At 49.4% G+C, this 15,812-nt stretch overlaps 1 protein-coding gene across 5 annotated transcripts in view; it reads right to left on the bottom strand.

Moving 5' to 3' along the window:
• TENM4 (teneurin transmembrane protein 4) overlaps positions 1-15,812 on the bottom strand; it is a 792,728-nt gene that overhangs the window by 611,202 nt on the left and 165,714 nt on the right. For all 5 annotated transcript variants that reach the window (XM_060235003.1, XM_060235004.1, XM_060235005.1 and 2 more), the window contains exons 3-4: positions 7,749-8,037; positions 3,257-3,526 (exon numbers count right to left, since the gene is read on the bottom strand). In XM_060235003.1, the coding sequence (XP_060090986.1) occupies positions 3,257-3,526; positions 7,749-7,971 (493 nt within the window). In that variant the 5' untranslated portion in view covers positions 7,972-8,037. The remainder of the gene's footprint in view (positions 1-3,256; positions 3,527-7,748; positions 8,038-15,812) is intronic.

The following is a 15,812-nucleotide window of genomic DNA, read 5'->3' as shown; positions in this document are numbered from 1 at the left end:
ATCCCGCCCTCCACTCCGAAGAGTCTCAGAGCGGCTCACAATCTCCTTTACCTTCCTCCCCCACAACAGACACCTTGCGAGGTGGGTGGGGCTGAGAGGGCTCTCACAGCAGCTGCCCTTTCAAGGACAACCTCAGAGCTATGGCTGACCCAAGGCCATTCCAGCAGGCGCAAGTGGAGGAGTGGGGAATCAAACCCGGTTCTCCCAGAGAAGAGTCCGCACACTTAACCACTACACCAAACTGTCTCCCACAGAAGCCACAGAAGACCAAGACCAAAGTGGGAATATTTCTTGAGCCCCATGGACACTTTTCAAATTTGGACACAGGGTGAGCACAGAAAGGCTTCCACAGGAGGCGGAGCCAACCACAAAACGTCAGGGACCAAGGTTATCAGGGCCAGAGCTAGGGGTTCTGTTGCTCAAGGTTAGGGTTGCCAAGTCCAATTCAAGAAATATCTGGGGACTTTGGGGGTGGAGCCAGGAAACATTGGGGCGGAGCCAGAAGCAAGGGTGTGACAAGCATAATTGAACTCCAAGGGAGTTCTGGTCATCACATTTAAAGGGACAGCACACCTTTTTAAAAGGCTTCCTTCCATAGGAAATAATGAAGGATAGGGGCACCTTCTTTTGGGGCTCATAAAATTGGACCCCCTGGTCCTCGTTTTGAAACTTGGGGGGTATTTTGGGGAGAGGCACTAGATGCTATACTGAAAATTTGGTGCATCTACCTCAAAAAGCAGCCCCCCCAGAGCCCCCGATACCTCCAGATCAATTCCCCATTATACCCTATGAGAATCAATCTCCACATAGTGAATAATGAAGTGCCCAGCAGACATTTCCCTCCCCTCCCCCCCTTTCTGGCGACTTTGAAGCGAGGGATTGCCATCTCTACTCACAAGTTGCTGCCAACTTCTTCCAAGTAACAGAGACACTCCATCCCAAGAGGAAGCCTTTCCAATTGGAGACTGAAACCTCCGGAGGTGGAAAGTCACATGGTGGCTGTGGGGGCGGGGCCTCCCCCCCCCCCCGTCGGCCAACTGACTGGGGATGGGAAGGAGCTTGGGAAAGCGGGAGAACCCCCGCTAAGACCTGGGGATTGGCAAACCTATTCAAGGCAGACCCCTGCGCAGTGCCCCCCGCGCAGTGTCCCCCACGTGTACAATTTCATTGTGAAATGAAATTGCACGCGCGGCACAATGACATCAAAAGTGATGTCATCAAGCAGAACAGGGACAGGGAGAGCCAACGCTTGCAAGGAGTGAGGTCCACAAGCCCTGGGCCCAGCTCATCAGGGGAGAGAGGAGGCTCCCAGGTGGGATGGCACCCTAGGCAGTCACCTACCCCACCTACTCCCACGTGCCAGCTCTGAAGGTCATGCATAACAGTCACAGTAATTCTTTTGCATTTAAGGCAGAAGCTGTGTTTAACAGGATGCCTTTTAATCAGCATAACCAATCAGAAACCCTGCTGGGCACTTTCTCAGAAAACTTGATGGGCATCAGGAAAGATCTTGGCGGGTACCCTGGCACCCACCAGCACCTCACTGAGGTTGCCATCTTCCAGGTGAGTCAACCAACAACAAAAAACTGTGGAAAAATAACGGAAAATTAATGAAAAATACTTCAAAATTGTAATAGAGAATTAAACACTTCAACTTCACACGTTCACATATAATTACATATAACAGCATATTATCAGAAATGCAAAGTATAAAGTACAAGGAATAAATATTCAAAAGTGCTTCAAAATATTCAAAAGTTAGTCCATATCCAGTTTGAAATCCTTGAAAACTATTACTTAAAGCGCCAGTGTCCAGTGTGTTGCAATTGCAGATAATTCTTATTCTTCAGCAAAGAATTTATGATGTTACGATTTATGATGTTGCTTTAAACTTCCTTTCTTTAAAGACGTTTATTATATAGTGGAAGGTCACAAGCCTCTAACAGTAAAGCTTGTAATACTGTTTCAAATGTCTTCATCTGAGACAAAAGATCTCCTGGAGAAAACGGCTGGTTTGGAGGATGGACTCTATGGCATTGTATCACGCTGAGGTCCCTCCCCTCTATAGGCTCCACCCCAAATCTTCAGGAAGTTCCCAACCCAGAGCCGACAACCTTAGGGCTAAAGTGATTCCCCGTTTCATGGAAGACTGCTTGTTTTGTTTTTCGATTGTACACGAAAAAAAAATCTTGTCTAACGTATTTGTTATCTCAGAACAGAAGCTTAATAGGTATCACTTGCTGAAATTAGACAGCAAACGCAGTGGGTGGCATATGATCAACCCATGTCACAAGTCTTCATACACCAATGCAACCCCAACCCCTCTGAACGTATCACCATATGTCACAACCATCCATTAGGAAACAGCTGAAAGAGGAACGCTTGAGACATTTTGACGTGAATCTCCAAGACAACTTCTTCACCCCTCAGTGGCCGACAGACCACCTCTCTCTTAAGAAAACCAGCCAGCGTAAGCCGTTCAATTCAAGGTGTCAATGCGTACATTGCTCACGGCTGCTATCTTTGGCGCTTCTTTCGTTTATCATAAACACACCAGTTTTAAGTGACAACTGTACACAGCGCTTTGCTCTCACAGAACCGCTGACCCAAAGGGTCCAACTGCAGACAGCATCATGACTACAAGACAGCCATGGAGATGAGGCGGAGGAGTTTAAAAAAATAATAATAAAATCCCAGTAACCTTCAAGGTTTCATAAAAGACAAGTTTCTAAAAATATTCCCCCCCCCCCCCCGTCGCCCTCTTTTCCCCTCAGAGAGCAGGCAGAGCTATTTACATAAGCGGCAGGAGTCAGTCAGGATGGGTTTGGAAATTATCTGCTAGAATATCAGTTCAAGAGATAAAGAAAAAGAGAGCAGAGAAAACGGTTGAAAGGGTGAAATTTAAATGCTTTTTTCTTCGGGTCTGAAGAGCCCCTGCAAGAGGTACTGACGCCATTTAACAGCTGCCATCTTTCTCCTCCTCCTCTCCCCCCCATGACGAATGTCACGAAGCTCTTCAGCAGCAGTTCATTTCTGAATATTTTGTGCCAGGTTGCAAATGGGTCATGCCGGTTCACTATTAAGGTAATATCACCCCTCCCTTTCTTCTCTTGCTCAAGTCCGACGTCTCAAAAGACAAAAAAGAGGCTGTTGAATTTTTAATAAAAAGAAACAGAGCCCAATAAGAAAAGGATAGAGATATCTTTTGAACAAGTTCCAACAACTGACTCCCAAACACCCTGGTGCCGTCTCTTACCGGTTTCGGTGTTTTCATGTTCGGTATCGGTGAGGGTGAGGTTCGAGTTGGCTCGGCTCGACAGGCAGGAGCTGCGGCCCGATTTGGTGTTGCGTCCCCAGAGTCTCACCGGATGCTCCGGTGACATAATGGCATCGGCTTCAGTGTCCGCGTCCGAGCCGGCGCTCATGGAATAGCCACAGTGGGGCAGCCCTATATCCGTCCTGTATAAAGTCCCATGCGGAGGGGTAACATCTTCGAGGCCCAGTTCCCTCAGAGAAAAGTTGGGCCCTAGAGGAAGGAGAACAAGAAGACTGTCTTAGTAGGGATAACACAGAAGCTACTAGAGGATCTCTACTCACGAAGAGAAGAGACTGGATTTATACCCCTATCCTTCACTACCCGAAAGAGTCTCAGAGCGGCTTACAAATCTCCTTTCCCTTCCCCTCACCCACAACAGACACTCAGCGAGGTAGGTGAGGCTGAGAGAGCTCTGACAGAAACTGCTCTTGAGCGGAACAGCTCTGAGAGAACTTGTGGCTGACTTAAGCTCACATCAGCAGGTGCACGTGGGGAAGTGGGGAATCAAACCCTGTTGAACCAGGTAATGTCAGCGCACTTAACCACTACACCAAAATGGCTCTCTATGGGCTGCCAAGTCCCTGGGTAGGGCGGGAGTTCTCCCGCCCTGGAGGTTCCCAACCCGCCGGCCCACATTGGGCTGGTGGGGGGAACCTCCCCCAATGTCGCCAGTGTGATGACGTCACCCGCAAGTGACATCATCGTGCTGGCGACGTTGCACACCGGCCGCTCTAGGCATTTCCAGGAAAACTCTATGGTTTTCCCGACCGCTCTAGCAATTTGGGAGGGAGGCTGCAGGGGACTTGGCAACCCTAGGCTCTCTGTATGAGTGCATACAGTTGGGGGAGGGGGGGAGACGACACCTTTTCTAGCGGTGCAATAATTAGAACCCAAATCTCCCACATCCAAGGTAAGTTGTCAATCAGCTGTACCACACTGGGTCACCTCAGCTGAAGGAACACAGGCTTTGTTTGGTCACCCAGGGAAGTGGTCATGAGAACTTGCTTACGTCCTCTTCGAGCTCTTCCCCCACCCAACATGGCCTCTCTCGCGCTGCGTTCCAGCACAGTGGGGAGCCCCATATCCCGGCAGAATGTATCGCCTTTTGAATCGCACAAAACCCATCCCATGTGGGCCCGCGACGCTGTCCACCTAGACACCTACCTGCTTGACATTTCCCACTCTGATGGGGACACAGCAGAGAGCATTCAGCTGCCGAACAGATGCAATTGTTTAGTGGGCTAAAAATATTACCTGGGAAAAAAATGACTACTGGATTGGCGTCTAGTTACCCACAGAGCTACATAATCAGTTCAAGGCAGCACGCACAAACACTCAAATATTAGCTCCCTCCCTCGTATCTCTCCCTTCAGAAAAGATTTGTGCAGCAAGCTGTCTAGACCAATTAGTGATTCTGTTCTAAGCCTCATTTATCCATTAAATTCACATTTTTATTTCTTTCGCCACTGCTTTTTTTTTTTTTTAAAAGTAGTAACAAGGGGGTAAAAAGCATCTGGAGATCATCTATTCCACCTCTTTTAAATACTGAGATGAGATTACCTTACTGTCTAATTGAGAGACGGTAAAATGGCAGTCCGTGAACCTTCACGGACCCGTAAGCAGATTGTGGCATTTGCATGGATAGTATAGTGAAGCATACTTGGGGACAGGAAGAAATTTTTCTCCAGGTCAGTTCGACCTGGGTTCATGGTAGGGTTGCCAAGTTCCTCTGCTGTGGCAGCGGGAGACTTGTTCCTCGTGCCCGGGATGCCGTGGTGGGGATGCTCTAGGACTCGTACTAAAAACTCTATGGTACCATCTAGTCTGATCCCCTGCAGAATGCAGGAAACTCAAATACTTCCCCCTAAATTCACAGGATCTTCAATGTTGTCAGATGGACATCTAGCCTCTGTTTAAAAACCTCCAAGGAAGGAGAGCCCACCACCTCCCGAGGAAGCTTGTCCCACTGAGGAACTGCTCTAAACTCACAAACACCTCCCCCTAAATTCACAGGATCTTCATTGCTGTAAGATGGCATCTAGCCTCTGTTTAAAAGCCTCCAAGGAAGGAGAGCCCACCACCTCCCGAGGAAGCCTGTTCCACTGAGGAAGTGCTCTAAACTCACAAACACCTCCCCCTAAATTCACAGGATCTGCACTGTCAGACGGCCATCTAGCCACTGCTTAAAAACCTCCAAGGAAGGAGAGCCCACCACCTCCCGAGGAAGCCTGTCCCACTGAGGAACTGCTCTAATAGTCAGGAAGTTCTTTCCTAATGTTGAGCTAGAAACTTGTTTGATTTCATTTCAACCCATAGGTTCTGGTTCTACCTTCTGGGGCCACAGAAAACAATTCCACACCATCCTTTATATGACAGCCCTTCAAGTAGTTGAAAATGGTGATCCTGTCACTTCTCAGCTGCCTCCTCTCCAGGCTAAACGTGCCCAGCTCCTTCAACCTTTCTTCATAGGACTTGGTCTCCAAGCCCTCACCATCTTTGTTGCCCTCCTCTGGACCCGTTCCAGCTTGTCTATATTCTTATTAAAATGTAGTGCTCAAAACTGAACACAGTACTCCAGGTGAGGTCTTACCAGAGCAGAATAAAGCAATACCATCACTTCACATGATCTGGACACTAGACTTCTGTTGATGCAGCCCAAAATTGCATTTGCCTTTTTAGCCACCGCATCACACTGCTGGCTCATGTTCAGCGTGTGGTCCACTAGGACCCCCAGATCCTTTATGCACGTACTACTGCTGAGACAAATCCCCTCCATCCTACAACCATGCATTGGATTTTTCCTACCTAAATGCAGAACTTTACATTTCTCCCCGATAAAATTCATTGTATTGGTTTTAGCCCAGTATTCCAGCCATTTCCTGCGGCAGCTGCGTGTCCCTGATAAGGTCTGATCTGCAGACTTCAGCTTCTAAGTTGGGAAAAGGCTACGGCTTTTGTACTTTTCTAAGCCGGTGTTCTTATGTAGGTCACACCTGTGGAGGAGCTGGCTCACCACAAAGGCGCTTTCCAGCAGGTAAGGGCTTTGGCAAGAACGCAGGTGCAGAGGAAGAGCCGCTCAGCGCAAGCAGCTTCGGTAGCATAAACGTTTCCCCACCTCTACACCTGGGGAGCTTATCTGCTCAACTCTGTTCGCCTCTCATAAAGATGAGGGAGGAAGCGGACAAAAGGGGACACAGTGACAAATCCTAAAGAAAAAGGCCCAAAAAAGAAATGGTTCAGTGCTAAAGAAGATGCCCCGTAATAGCCAGCCTCTCTCAAAAGCTTCGGTCTGGTATGCGAAGGGCAGAGAATCCAGGGGTGAACTTCACGCCTTTTTAATTAACTAAGACAGATTAAGGTTTTGGACGGCATTGACAGGCAGGGGACACTTGGCGCTCCTGTTTCTGCCAATACGACAAACAAGGAGGGAGCGTATGATGAATGAATCCGGAGAATGCCACTGAGAAGAGGCCATTCCCATCCAACCCCCTGCACAGCAGCAAGCGGATTCAGACAAAGGAAGAGAACACAGAGACCTGCACTGCCTGGAAGAGGGCGGCAGGGCGGCAGGGCGGGGGAAGAGTATCTGCTGGAGTTTGTGAACTGTTGAAAAGTATAATTGCCCAGCTGCTTCTTTTGGTGGGCCACCTCCCACCACTGGTCTCTGTATAAGAGCAGCCAGGCTTTTTTTGAGCAGGAACGCAGTTCTGGCTGGCCTTGTGTCAGGGGGTGTGGCCTAATATGCAAATGCGTTCCTGCTGGGCTTTTTCTACAAGAAAAGCCCTGTGTGCAGCTCAACAGCCATTTCTGCTCCAGAAAACAGTGTGGGAGGGAAGGATGAAGCCCTTGTCCTCCCAAGCTATGTTCCCGAGCAGAATTGGGCCCCACAGTATCTGGGAATGTTAGCTCTCCAATGGCATATGTGACTCCAAGTTAGAGCCAGTTTGGTGTAGTGGTTAAGTGTGCGGACTCTTATCTGGGAGAACCGGGTTTGATTCCCCACTCCTCCACTTGCACCTGCTGGGATGGCCTTGGATCAGCCATAGCTCTGGCAGAGGTTGTCCTTGAAAGGGCAGCTGCTGTGAGAGCTCTCTCAGCCCCACCCACCTCACAGGGTGTCTGTTGTGGGGGAGGAAGGGAAAGGAGATTGTGAGCCGTTGTGAGACTCTTCAGAGTGGAGAGTGGGATACAAATCCAATATCATCTTCTTCTTCATCTTCCAAGTCGAGTTGGGTGAACCTTGAGCTGAATTGGTCCAAACATATTGTCTAGCTTGGATCTCCTTACGTTCAAATTCCTGCTCAGCTCTGAAGACACATAACTAACGTTAATTCTGTGGAACCACAGAAGTATGGTTCTCATCGCTTTATATACTAGAAAGTTCCACAAGAAATTACCACAACTGCCAACATATCCCAGCCATGGAACTGACCTGTTCGGCAGTACTCGTCTGCCTCTTGGTGTACCATTTCCTTCACCCGATTGCCGTACGTCAGCCTAGAGTCCTGATCGTAGGCCTTCAGAGTCTCACTGGAGCTGTAGGACTTCTGAGGTATTTTGCTGTCTTCGCTCTCTGCTGAGGAACTGGTGTAGCGGCGTTCGGCATCACGGCGTCTGGTCAAAGACCGGTACGGCTTCCTTTCTTTCACATCCATGGCCCTCTAGTCTGTGTCTTCAACATCAAAGAAGTGGTGTCTGTGAGACGATCAGATCAGAATGTTCTGGAAGAGAGAATCAGTGAGTTACGTTAAAGTCACAACACATTCGGTAAGAAAGATTAAGACAGTGTACGGGTGTACCAGTTTTAACGGGTTTTATTCAGTCTAGAGTTGAATCAAAATGACACCCCTCCCCAAAAAAGTTCGAAGGAAGAAAATCTCCCTGTTCCCAAGACTGTTCAAAACCCATTGTGGAAAATATTTATTCATTTGTCCATTCATTTAAAACATTAACTGCTTTTCTTTTTTATGAATCCCAAAGTGGTTTACAATAGAGATACAATACATAAAATAAAACACATAAGAACATAAGAGAAGCCATGTTGGAGCAGGCCAATGGCCCATGCAGTCCAACACTCTGTGTCACACAGTGTCCAAAAACTGTGGAGGTCCACCAGTGGGGCTAGAAGCCCTCCTACTGTGCCGCCCCCCCCCCACCAAGCACCAAGAATACAGAGCATCACTTGCCCCAGACGGAGCGTTCCAACAATACATTGTGGCTAAGAGCCACTGATGGACCTCTGCTCCATACGCTTATCCAATCCTCTCCTGAAGCTGTCTATGCTTGTAGCTGCCACCACCTCCCGTGGCAGTGAATTCCATGTATTAATAACCCTTTGGGTGAAGAAGGACTTCCTTTTATCAGTTCTAACGCGACTGCTCAGCAATTTCATTGAATGTCTATGAGTTCTCGTATTGTGAGAAAGGGAGAAAAGTACTTCTTTCTTTGCCTTCTCTATCCCATGCATAATCTTGTAAACCTCTATCATGTCACCCCTCAGTTGACGTTTCTCCAAGCTAAAGAGCCCCAAGCGCTTTATCCTTCCTCCACAGGGAAAGTGTTCCAACCCTTTAATCATTCTAGTTGCCCTTTTCCGCACTTTTTCCAATGCTATAATATCTTTTTTGAGGTGCGGTGACCAGAATTGCACACAGTATTCCAAATGAGACAGCACCATCGATTTATACAGGGGCATTGTGATACTGGCTGATTTGTTTTCAATTCCCTTCCCTTTCATCAGCATGACGTTGGCTTTTTTTATTTCAATCGCACACTGTCTTGACGTTTTCAGTGAATTATCTACCATGACCCCAAGATCTCTCTCTTGGTCAATCGCTGCCAACATCTAAAATCACAATTTATGATTCCAAGTAACGTAATCAAATAAAATCCTAAACAAAATCTTCAGCTGCCTCCTGAAGATCAAGAGTGAGGGGGGGAGCAGGCATAGTTCCCTGGCAAGGTTGTTCCATAATTCAGGGGCTGCCACTTAAAAGGCCATCTCTTATGTACCCACCAAATGTTTGGTTATTCATTCAGATCATCCTTATTGTCAGCTGCTCTCCCTGAATGACACTGGTCTTGGCATATAGCAGAATTCTATTGCTTAAGTGGTATTCTGATATCATCTCGTTAACTGATTGGGTGGACACATCCCTATGACTACTCCACAACAGCGCAATTGGCAGCATACAGATGAAAATAAAATTGTATTGGTGTAGTTATGATCCAAACGTAATTCAATAGGATAGAGATTTGTACCATCTAAATCAGGCCCCCGGAAGGCTCCTATCAGGCCCCCGAGCAACTGCTCTTGTCTGCTTCCTTCTCCATCTCTCTTGCTTCCTCTTCTGCATCTCAACTTGCTTTGCAAGGCTTGTTCAATTCCACAGAAGCTACAGAGCAAAACCTCAATTTTCTCCATTGGCTGAGGCTCCTCCCCTCTCCTGGTCCCCTGGGGAGGGAACGAAAGAGCCAGAGCTCCCTTTGCCCAGTTCCCTGGATCCCACGGGAGAAATACAAAGAAAGCACCTTTAAGACCAACAAGTGCTAATGTTGTAAGCATGTTTTATTTATTTATTTTTTTAAAAAAAACCTTTAGTCATGTTTGTCTGTGTCCTTTAACTAGTTTATATCTCTGCTACCTAATCTTAAATAGGTACACACATGGTCCGGCCTGGCCCAACAAGGTCTTTTATGTCAGATCCAGCCCTCATAACAATTGAGTTCGACACCCCTGCTCTAAACGATTTCATTAGAAAAAAGCCCCCCCCCCCGCCAAATGTCTGTCCCATTAAAACTGCTGGTTTCCGCCCAACAATCAAAAGTGGAACATAAACAGGGCTTTTTTTTTCTGAGCAAGAAAGCACAGGGACGCAGTTCAGGCTGGCTCGGTATCAGGGAGTGTGGCCTAATATGCAAATGAATTCCTGCTGGCCTTTTCTACCAAAAAAAGCCCTGTGTGAAACTATGGTGGCACCGGGGTAGGGTTGCCAATCCCCAGGTGGGGTCAGGGGATCCCCTGGTTTGGAGACCCTCCCCCCGCTTCAGGGTCGTCAGAAAGCGGGGGGAGGGGAGGGAAATGTCTGCTGGGTACTCTATTGTTCCCTATAGAGATTTATTCCCATAGAAAATAATGGAGAATTTGGGGCTGCGGGTATTTGGGGCTCTGGGGGGGCTGTTTTTTGAGGTAGAGGCACCAAATTTTTAGTATAGCATCTAGTGCCTCTCCCCAAAATATCCCCCAAGTTTCAAAAAGATTGGACCAGGGGGTCCAATTCTATGAGCCCCAAAAGAAGGTGCCCCTATCCTTATTTCCTATGGAAGGAAAGCATTGAAAAGGTGTGCCGTCCCTTTAAATGCGATGGCCAGAACTCCCTTTGGAGTTCAATGATGCTTGTCACAGCCTTGATCTTGGCTCCACCCCCAAAGTCCCCAGATATTTCTTAAATTGGACTTGGCAACCCTACACCAGGGATGTGTGGCCTAAAATGTAGATGAGTTCCTGCTGGGCTGTTTCGACAAGAAAAAGCCCTGGAAAGAACCACCACTGCCACACTTCCGAGGCAAGAAACCAAAGAGCGGGAAACACATTATCAGACAACACACACACACACACTGTTCGCTGATGAGACAGAATCGCCAATGGTTTGCGCCTCAGGCCAGAACATGTACTCTTTGAAACACAAAGCGATACAAACCAACATATCCTCTAAGCACGCTAATGGGCCACATGCTGGGATTGCGTACACAAGTCTGGATTCCCCAGGCCAATTTAAAAGTTGCCTTCCATCAGTAATGCTTGCTTATCAAGCGGGAAACCCCACCAGGGTGTTTCCGCCACCCCGACACACCCATTGTCTCCAGTCAGCTTCGAGTCCCTAAACAGCAAATTCCCGCCTCCGTAATAACAGTGATTTCACAGCGTGAGAAACGCAGACCCAGAGATGGGCATGTTTCCCTGAATCAGAAAAGATTCTCCAACGATGAGAAACATTGGCGAGCGCTCAGCTTTAAAAAAAGAAAAAGAACTCCCTCAAAACTTATCCTTTTGAGTACTCTAATCTGACTCTTTAATTGCTTAGTAGGCAGCCGTGTTGGTCTGAAGCGACAGAACAAAGCAGTAGACAAGTTCACCTTTAAGACCAGCTAAGTCTTATTCAGGATGTAAGCTTTCGTATGCTCTTAAGCAGACTTCATCAGACAAAATGGGAAGGGCAAGCATTAATTCTTAATACAAGTGGGCAGCGAGTTGGTACGTAGAATCATGGGAATGTTTTCAGGAGATTAAAAGAATCACAAATAGGGATCTGTGTTTGTTAGTGTCAGGACACAGCAGGGCTGAAACAACACTGGAGGGTGATAAAAAGCAGGCTGCTGTTGTAGATGTTACCTAGATTTATGGCACTTCGCACCTACAACAGCAGCCTTTTTATCACCCTCCAGTGTTGTTTTGGCCGTTTGTACTCCGCAGAATGTTGGAGCTTTGTGCCTCTTGTAAAATTGCGAATGTATTTTGACGCTTATAAAAGCCTTCGGTGGAACAGGGCAATACGCGCCTCCCTGTTGCGTTCTCGTGCTGGGCTGCCAATTGTCCCTACACTGGCATATATTGAAAGAAATCTCTGGAGCGCGTGAGAAATGCAGACCCAGAGAATTTCTCTCTCCATTCATGGCTTTGCCAGCTTCTTTCCCGGATCGCCGCCGTAAAGACTATGAACTTCTATTATGAATTGAAAGGGCACTGGGTTTCCGGGTGATATTTTTGCACTTTTGCTTGAATTGTTTGATAAACTTTCTATTTTCATAACTGAGGCTGGTTTTTCGTGGATGCCTTAGGGCTTGTTTTTTCCTCTCCTTTCCACGTTACTCTTTGTGTTGCTAAAACCCCAGGTGGGGGCAGGGGATCCCCCGGATTGGAGGCCCTCCCCCCACTTAAGGTCATCAGAAAGCGGGGGGTGGGGGAAGGAAATGTCTGCTGGGTACTCCATTATTCCCTATGGAGAACAACTCCCATAGGGTATAATGGAGAATTGATCCATGCGCATCTGCGGCTCTAGGGGAGTTGTTTTTTAGGTAGAGGCACCAAATTTTCAGCATAGCATCTGGTGACTCTCCTCAAAATAATCCCCAAGTTTCAAAAAGATTGGACTCGGGGGTCCAATTCCATGAGCCCCCAAAGAAGGTGCCCCTATCCATTATTTCCAAATGGAGGAAAGGCATTTAAATGGAGTGTGGTCCCTTTAAAAGAATTGGCCAGAACTCCCTTTGGAGTTCAATTGTGCTTGCCTCACCCTTACTCCTGGCTCCACCCCCAAAATCTCCTGGCTCCACCCTTGAAGTCCCCAGATATTTCTTGAGTCAGACTGGGCAACCCTAGACTGAACGCTTGCTTGCGATTGCTGCATAGGCTTCCCAACGCCCCCGCCCTGGCGGGGGACCCCCGATTAGCAGCCTCCTACCCCGCTCTCCAAAAATCCGAAAGCCGGGGGGCGGGAACGGCACCAATTTTGGTGCCACTCTCTCAAACAGAGACACTCTTTCCCTGCCTGCTCCCTCGCAGGCTTCAGGTTCCTCCCTTCCTCCGGGTCACAAAGACCCGCCCACTGCCAGCCTGCTATTCGCTCCAGTCCGGCCTCCCTTCGTGAGATGCACGCTGGGACTCATAGTCCTTGCGTCCTCTCCGGCTGCCAGGCGGCGTCTCCTCGGGGACTATGTTTCCCGGCGTGTCCCGCGCGGCTTCTTCCATGGGTGGGCAGCTGTGTGTGGCGGCCGAATGGCAGTGCGGGGCCGGCAGAGGCGATGCCGATGAGGGGAGCTAGCCCGTAGCCTGAGAGCAGAGGCAAGGCAGCTGCCGGCATGTTTGGGCGGTCACGCAGCTGGGGCGGCGGGCACGGCAGCGCCGCCCGCAACGTTCGCTCCCTCGACAACCTCAAGTGAGTCTCCTGGGTGGGGTAGGCAGGAGGAAGGGGGCTCTAACACGGGTTCGGGACAGGGCACATGGCCTTGATCTTGGCTCCACCCCCAATGTCTCCTGGCTCCACCCCCAAAGTCCCCAGATATTTCTTGAATTGGACTTGGCAACCCTATTGCTGCATCAATCAGCAGCTATGTTTTCTTAATCCTAGGTCAGGGTTGCCAGCCTCCCGGTGGGGCCTGGAGATCTCCCGCTTTTACGACTTATCTCCAGCTGGCAGAGATCAGATTTCCGAGAGAAAATGGCTGCCTTGAAGGGTGGACTCTAGGGCACTGCACCACGCTGTGGCCCCTCCCCTCCCCAAACCTTGCCATCTCCTGGATCCAGCCCCAACGTCTCCAGGTATTTTCCAGCACAGACCAGGCAACCCTATCCTAGGCTAGCTCTGTCTCATCAGATCTCTTAAGCAAAGCAAGGTCAGCCTTGGCCGACCAGTTTGGCGTAGTGGTTAAGTGCGCGGACTCTTATCTGGGAGAACCGGGTTTGATTCCCCGCTCCTCCACTTGCAGCTGCTGGAATGGCTTTGGGTCAGCCAGAGCTCTCGCAGGAGTTGTCCTTTCAAGCCCCACCTACCTTACTGGGTGTCTGTTGTGTGTGGGGAGGGGAGGTAAAGGAGATTGTGACCACTCTGAGATTCAGAGTATAGGTTGTCCTTAAAAGGGCAGCTGCTGTGGCAGCCCTCTCAGCCCCACCCACCGGGCAGGGTGTCTGTTGTGAGGGGAGAAGATATGGGAGACTGAATCAGAGACTCCGAGCGGCTTACAGAGAGATGGGCGGGGTATAAATCTACAATTCTTCTTCTATTTGGATGGAAGGCCACCGAAGAAGTCGAAGGCTGCTACACAGAGACCGTAGCAACTTTGGTCTTGCTACAAGACAAGAGCAGGGCCGGCTCACCCCCTAGGCAAACTAGGCAGTTGCCTAGGGTGCCAGGAGAAAGGGGCGCCAAATTGGGCTCCCCTCTCAGTGCCCACGACAACCGCCTATTTTGCTTGCCTGCCTGCCCCTCTCTTCCCTTGCACTTTGCCTGCCCCCGCACCTCCCCAGTGCAATCAGAGGAGCGCGCCGAGGCTGGGGCCTACTGGCTTTGACGCAGCTTGGTGTGGTATCTAATCCTTGGAATAGGGTTGCCAATCCCCAGGTGGGGGCAGGGGATCCCCCGGTTTGGAGACCCTCCCCTCGCTTCAGGGTCGTCAGAATGTGGGAGAAGAGGAGGGAAATGTCTTCTTGGAACTCTATTATTCCATATGGAGATTTATTCCCATAGAAAATCATGGAGAATTGATCTGTGGGTATCTGGGGGGGGGCTGTTTTGGGGGGTGGAGGCACCACATTTTCAGTATAGCATCTAGTGCCTCTCCCCAAAATACCCCCCAAGTTTCAAAAAGATTGGACCAGGGGGTCCAATTCTACGAGCCCCAAAAGAAGGTGCCCCTATCCTTCATTATTTCCTATGGAAGGAAGGAATTGAAAAGGTGTGCCGTCCCTTTAAATGTGATGGCCAGAACTCCCTTTGCTTGTCACAGCCTTGATCTTGGCTCCACCCCTAATGTCTCCTGGCTCTACCCCCAAAGTCCCCAGATATTTCTTGAATTGGACTTGGCAACCCTACCTTGGAAGCGCGTGCGGGAGAAAGCTTTGCTCCGCCTCACTTCCGGTTCCAGGAAGGAGGGGGAAGAAGCCCTCTCCCGTGAGCACTTTGAAGGATTAGATGGTGCGCCAGCTGCAATGAAGCCGGTAGGGCTCAGTCTTGGGGCAGTGCCGCGTTGCAGCGCTGAGGAGGGCGGGGGCGGTGGGCAGGGAGCCTGGTTGGGGTGCCATGCGCCCTGGAGCCACGCTGGACAAGAGTCACCGGGGGGGGGGCGGAAATCATGCTAGGAAAACTGGACGGCAGCAGGAAAAGGCGTCAACCCATCAGGAAATGGATTGACTCCATCAAGAAAGCCCTTAAGACTGCCATTTTCCAAGCAGGGTCCCGGCGGAGACTTCCTGGAATTACAGCCGATCTGCAGACGACACAAATTGCTTCTTTATCATTTATCCGTTGACAACATTTATCCTACTCTCTGGGGAAAACGGCTCCGAAGGTGGATGAGCGCCATTATACCCTTCCTCCCTTCCCGAAACTCCACTCTCTCAGGCTCCGCCCTCAAATCTCCAGCTATTTCCAAATCCAGAGTCGGCAATCATGGGCCAATGACCTCTGTTTGCAAGACCTGAGCAAAGATGCTAACAACAGGGTGTTTGGGAGATGGTTAATTCATAGGAAAGGGAAGGTCCCCTGTGCAAGCACCAGTCGTTTCCAACTCTGAGGTGACGTCGCTTTCACAACGTTTTCACAGCAGACTTTTTACGGGGTGGTTTGCCATCGCCTTCCCCAGTCCTCTACACTTCCCCCACCCTCAGCAAGCTGGGTACTCATTTTACCGACCTCGGAAGGATGGAAGGCTGAGTCAACTCAGATTGTGAGCAGCGAGTTCAGATCACAGCACTGCTGCTTTACTACTCTGCGCCTAATTC

The sequence above is a fragment of the Heteronotia binoei genome, chromosome 3, assembly GCF_032191835.1.
Source record: "Heteronotia binoei isolate CCM8104 ecotype False Entrance Well chromosome 3, APGP_CSIRO_Hbin_v1, whole genome shotgun sequence".
Taxonomy (NCBI): domain Eukaryota; kingdom Metazoa; phylum Chordata; class Lepidosauria; order Squamata; family Gekkonidae; genus Heteronotia; species Heteronotia binoei.
This window is presented reverse-complemented; position numbering and strand designations above follow the sequence as displayed.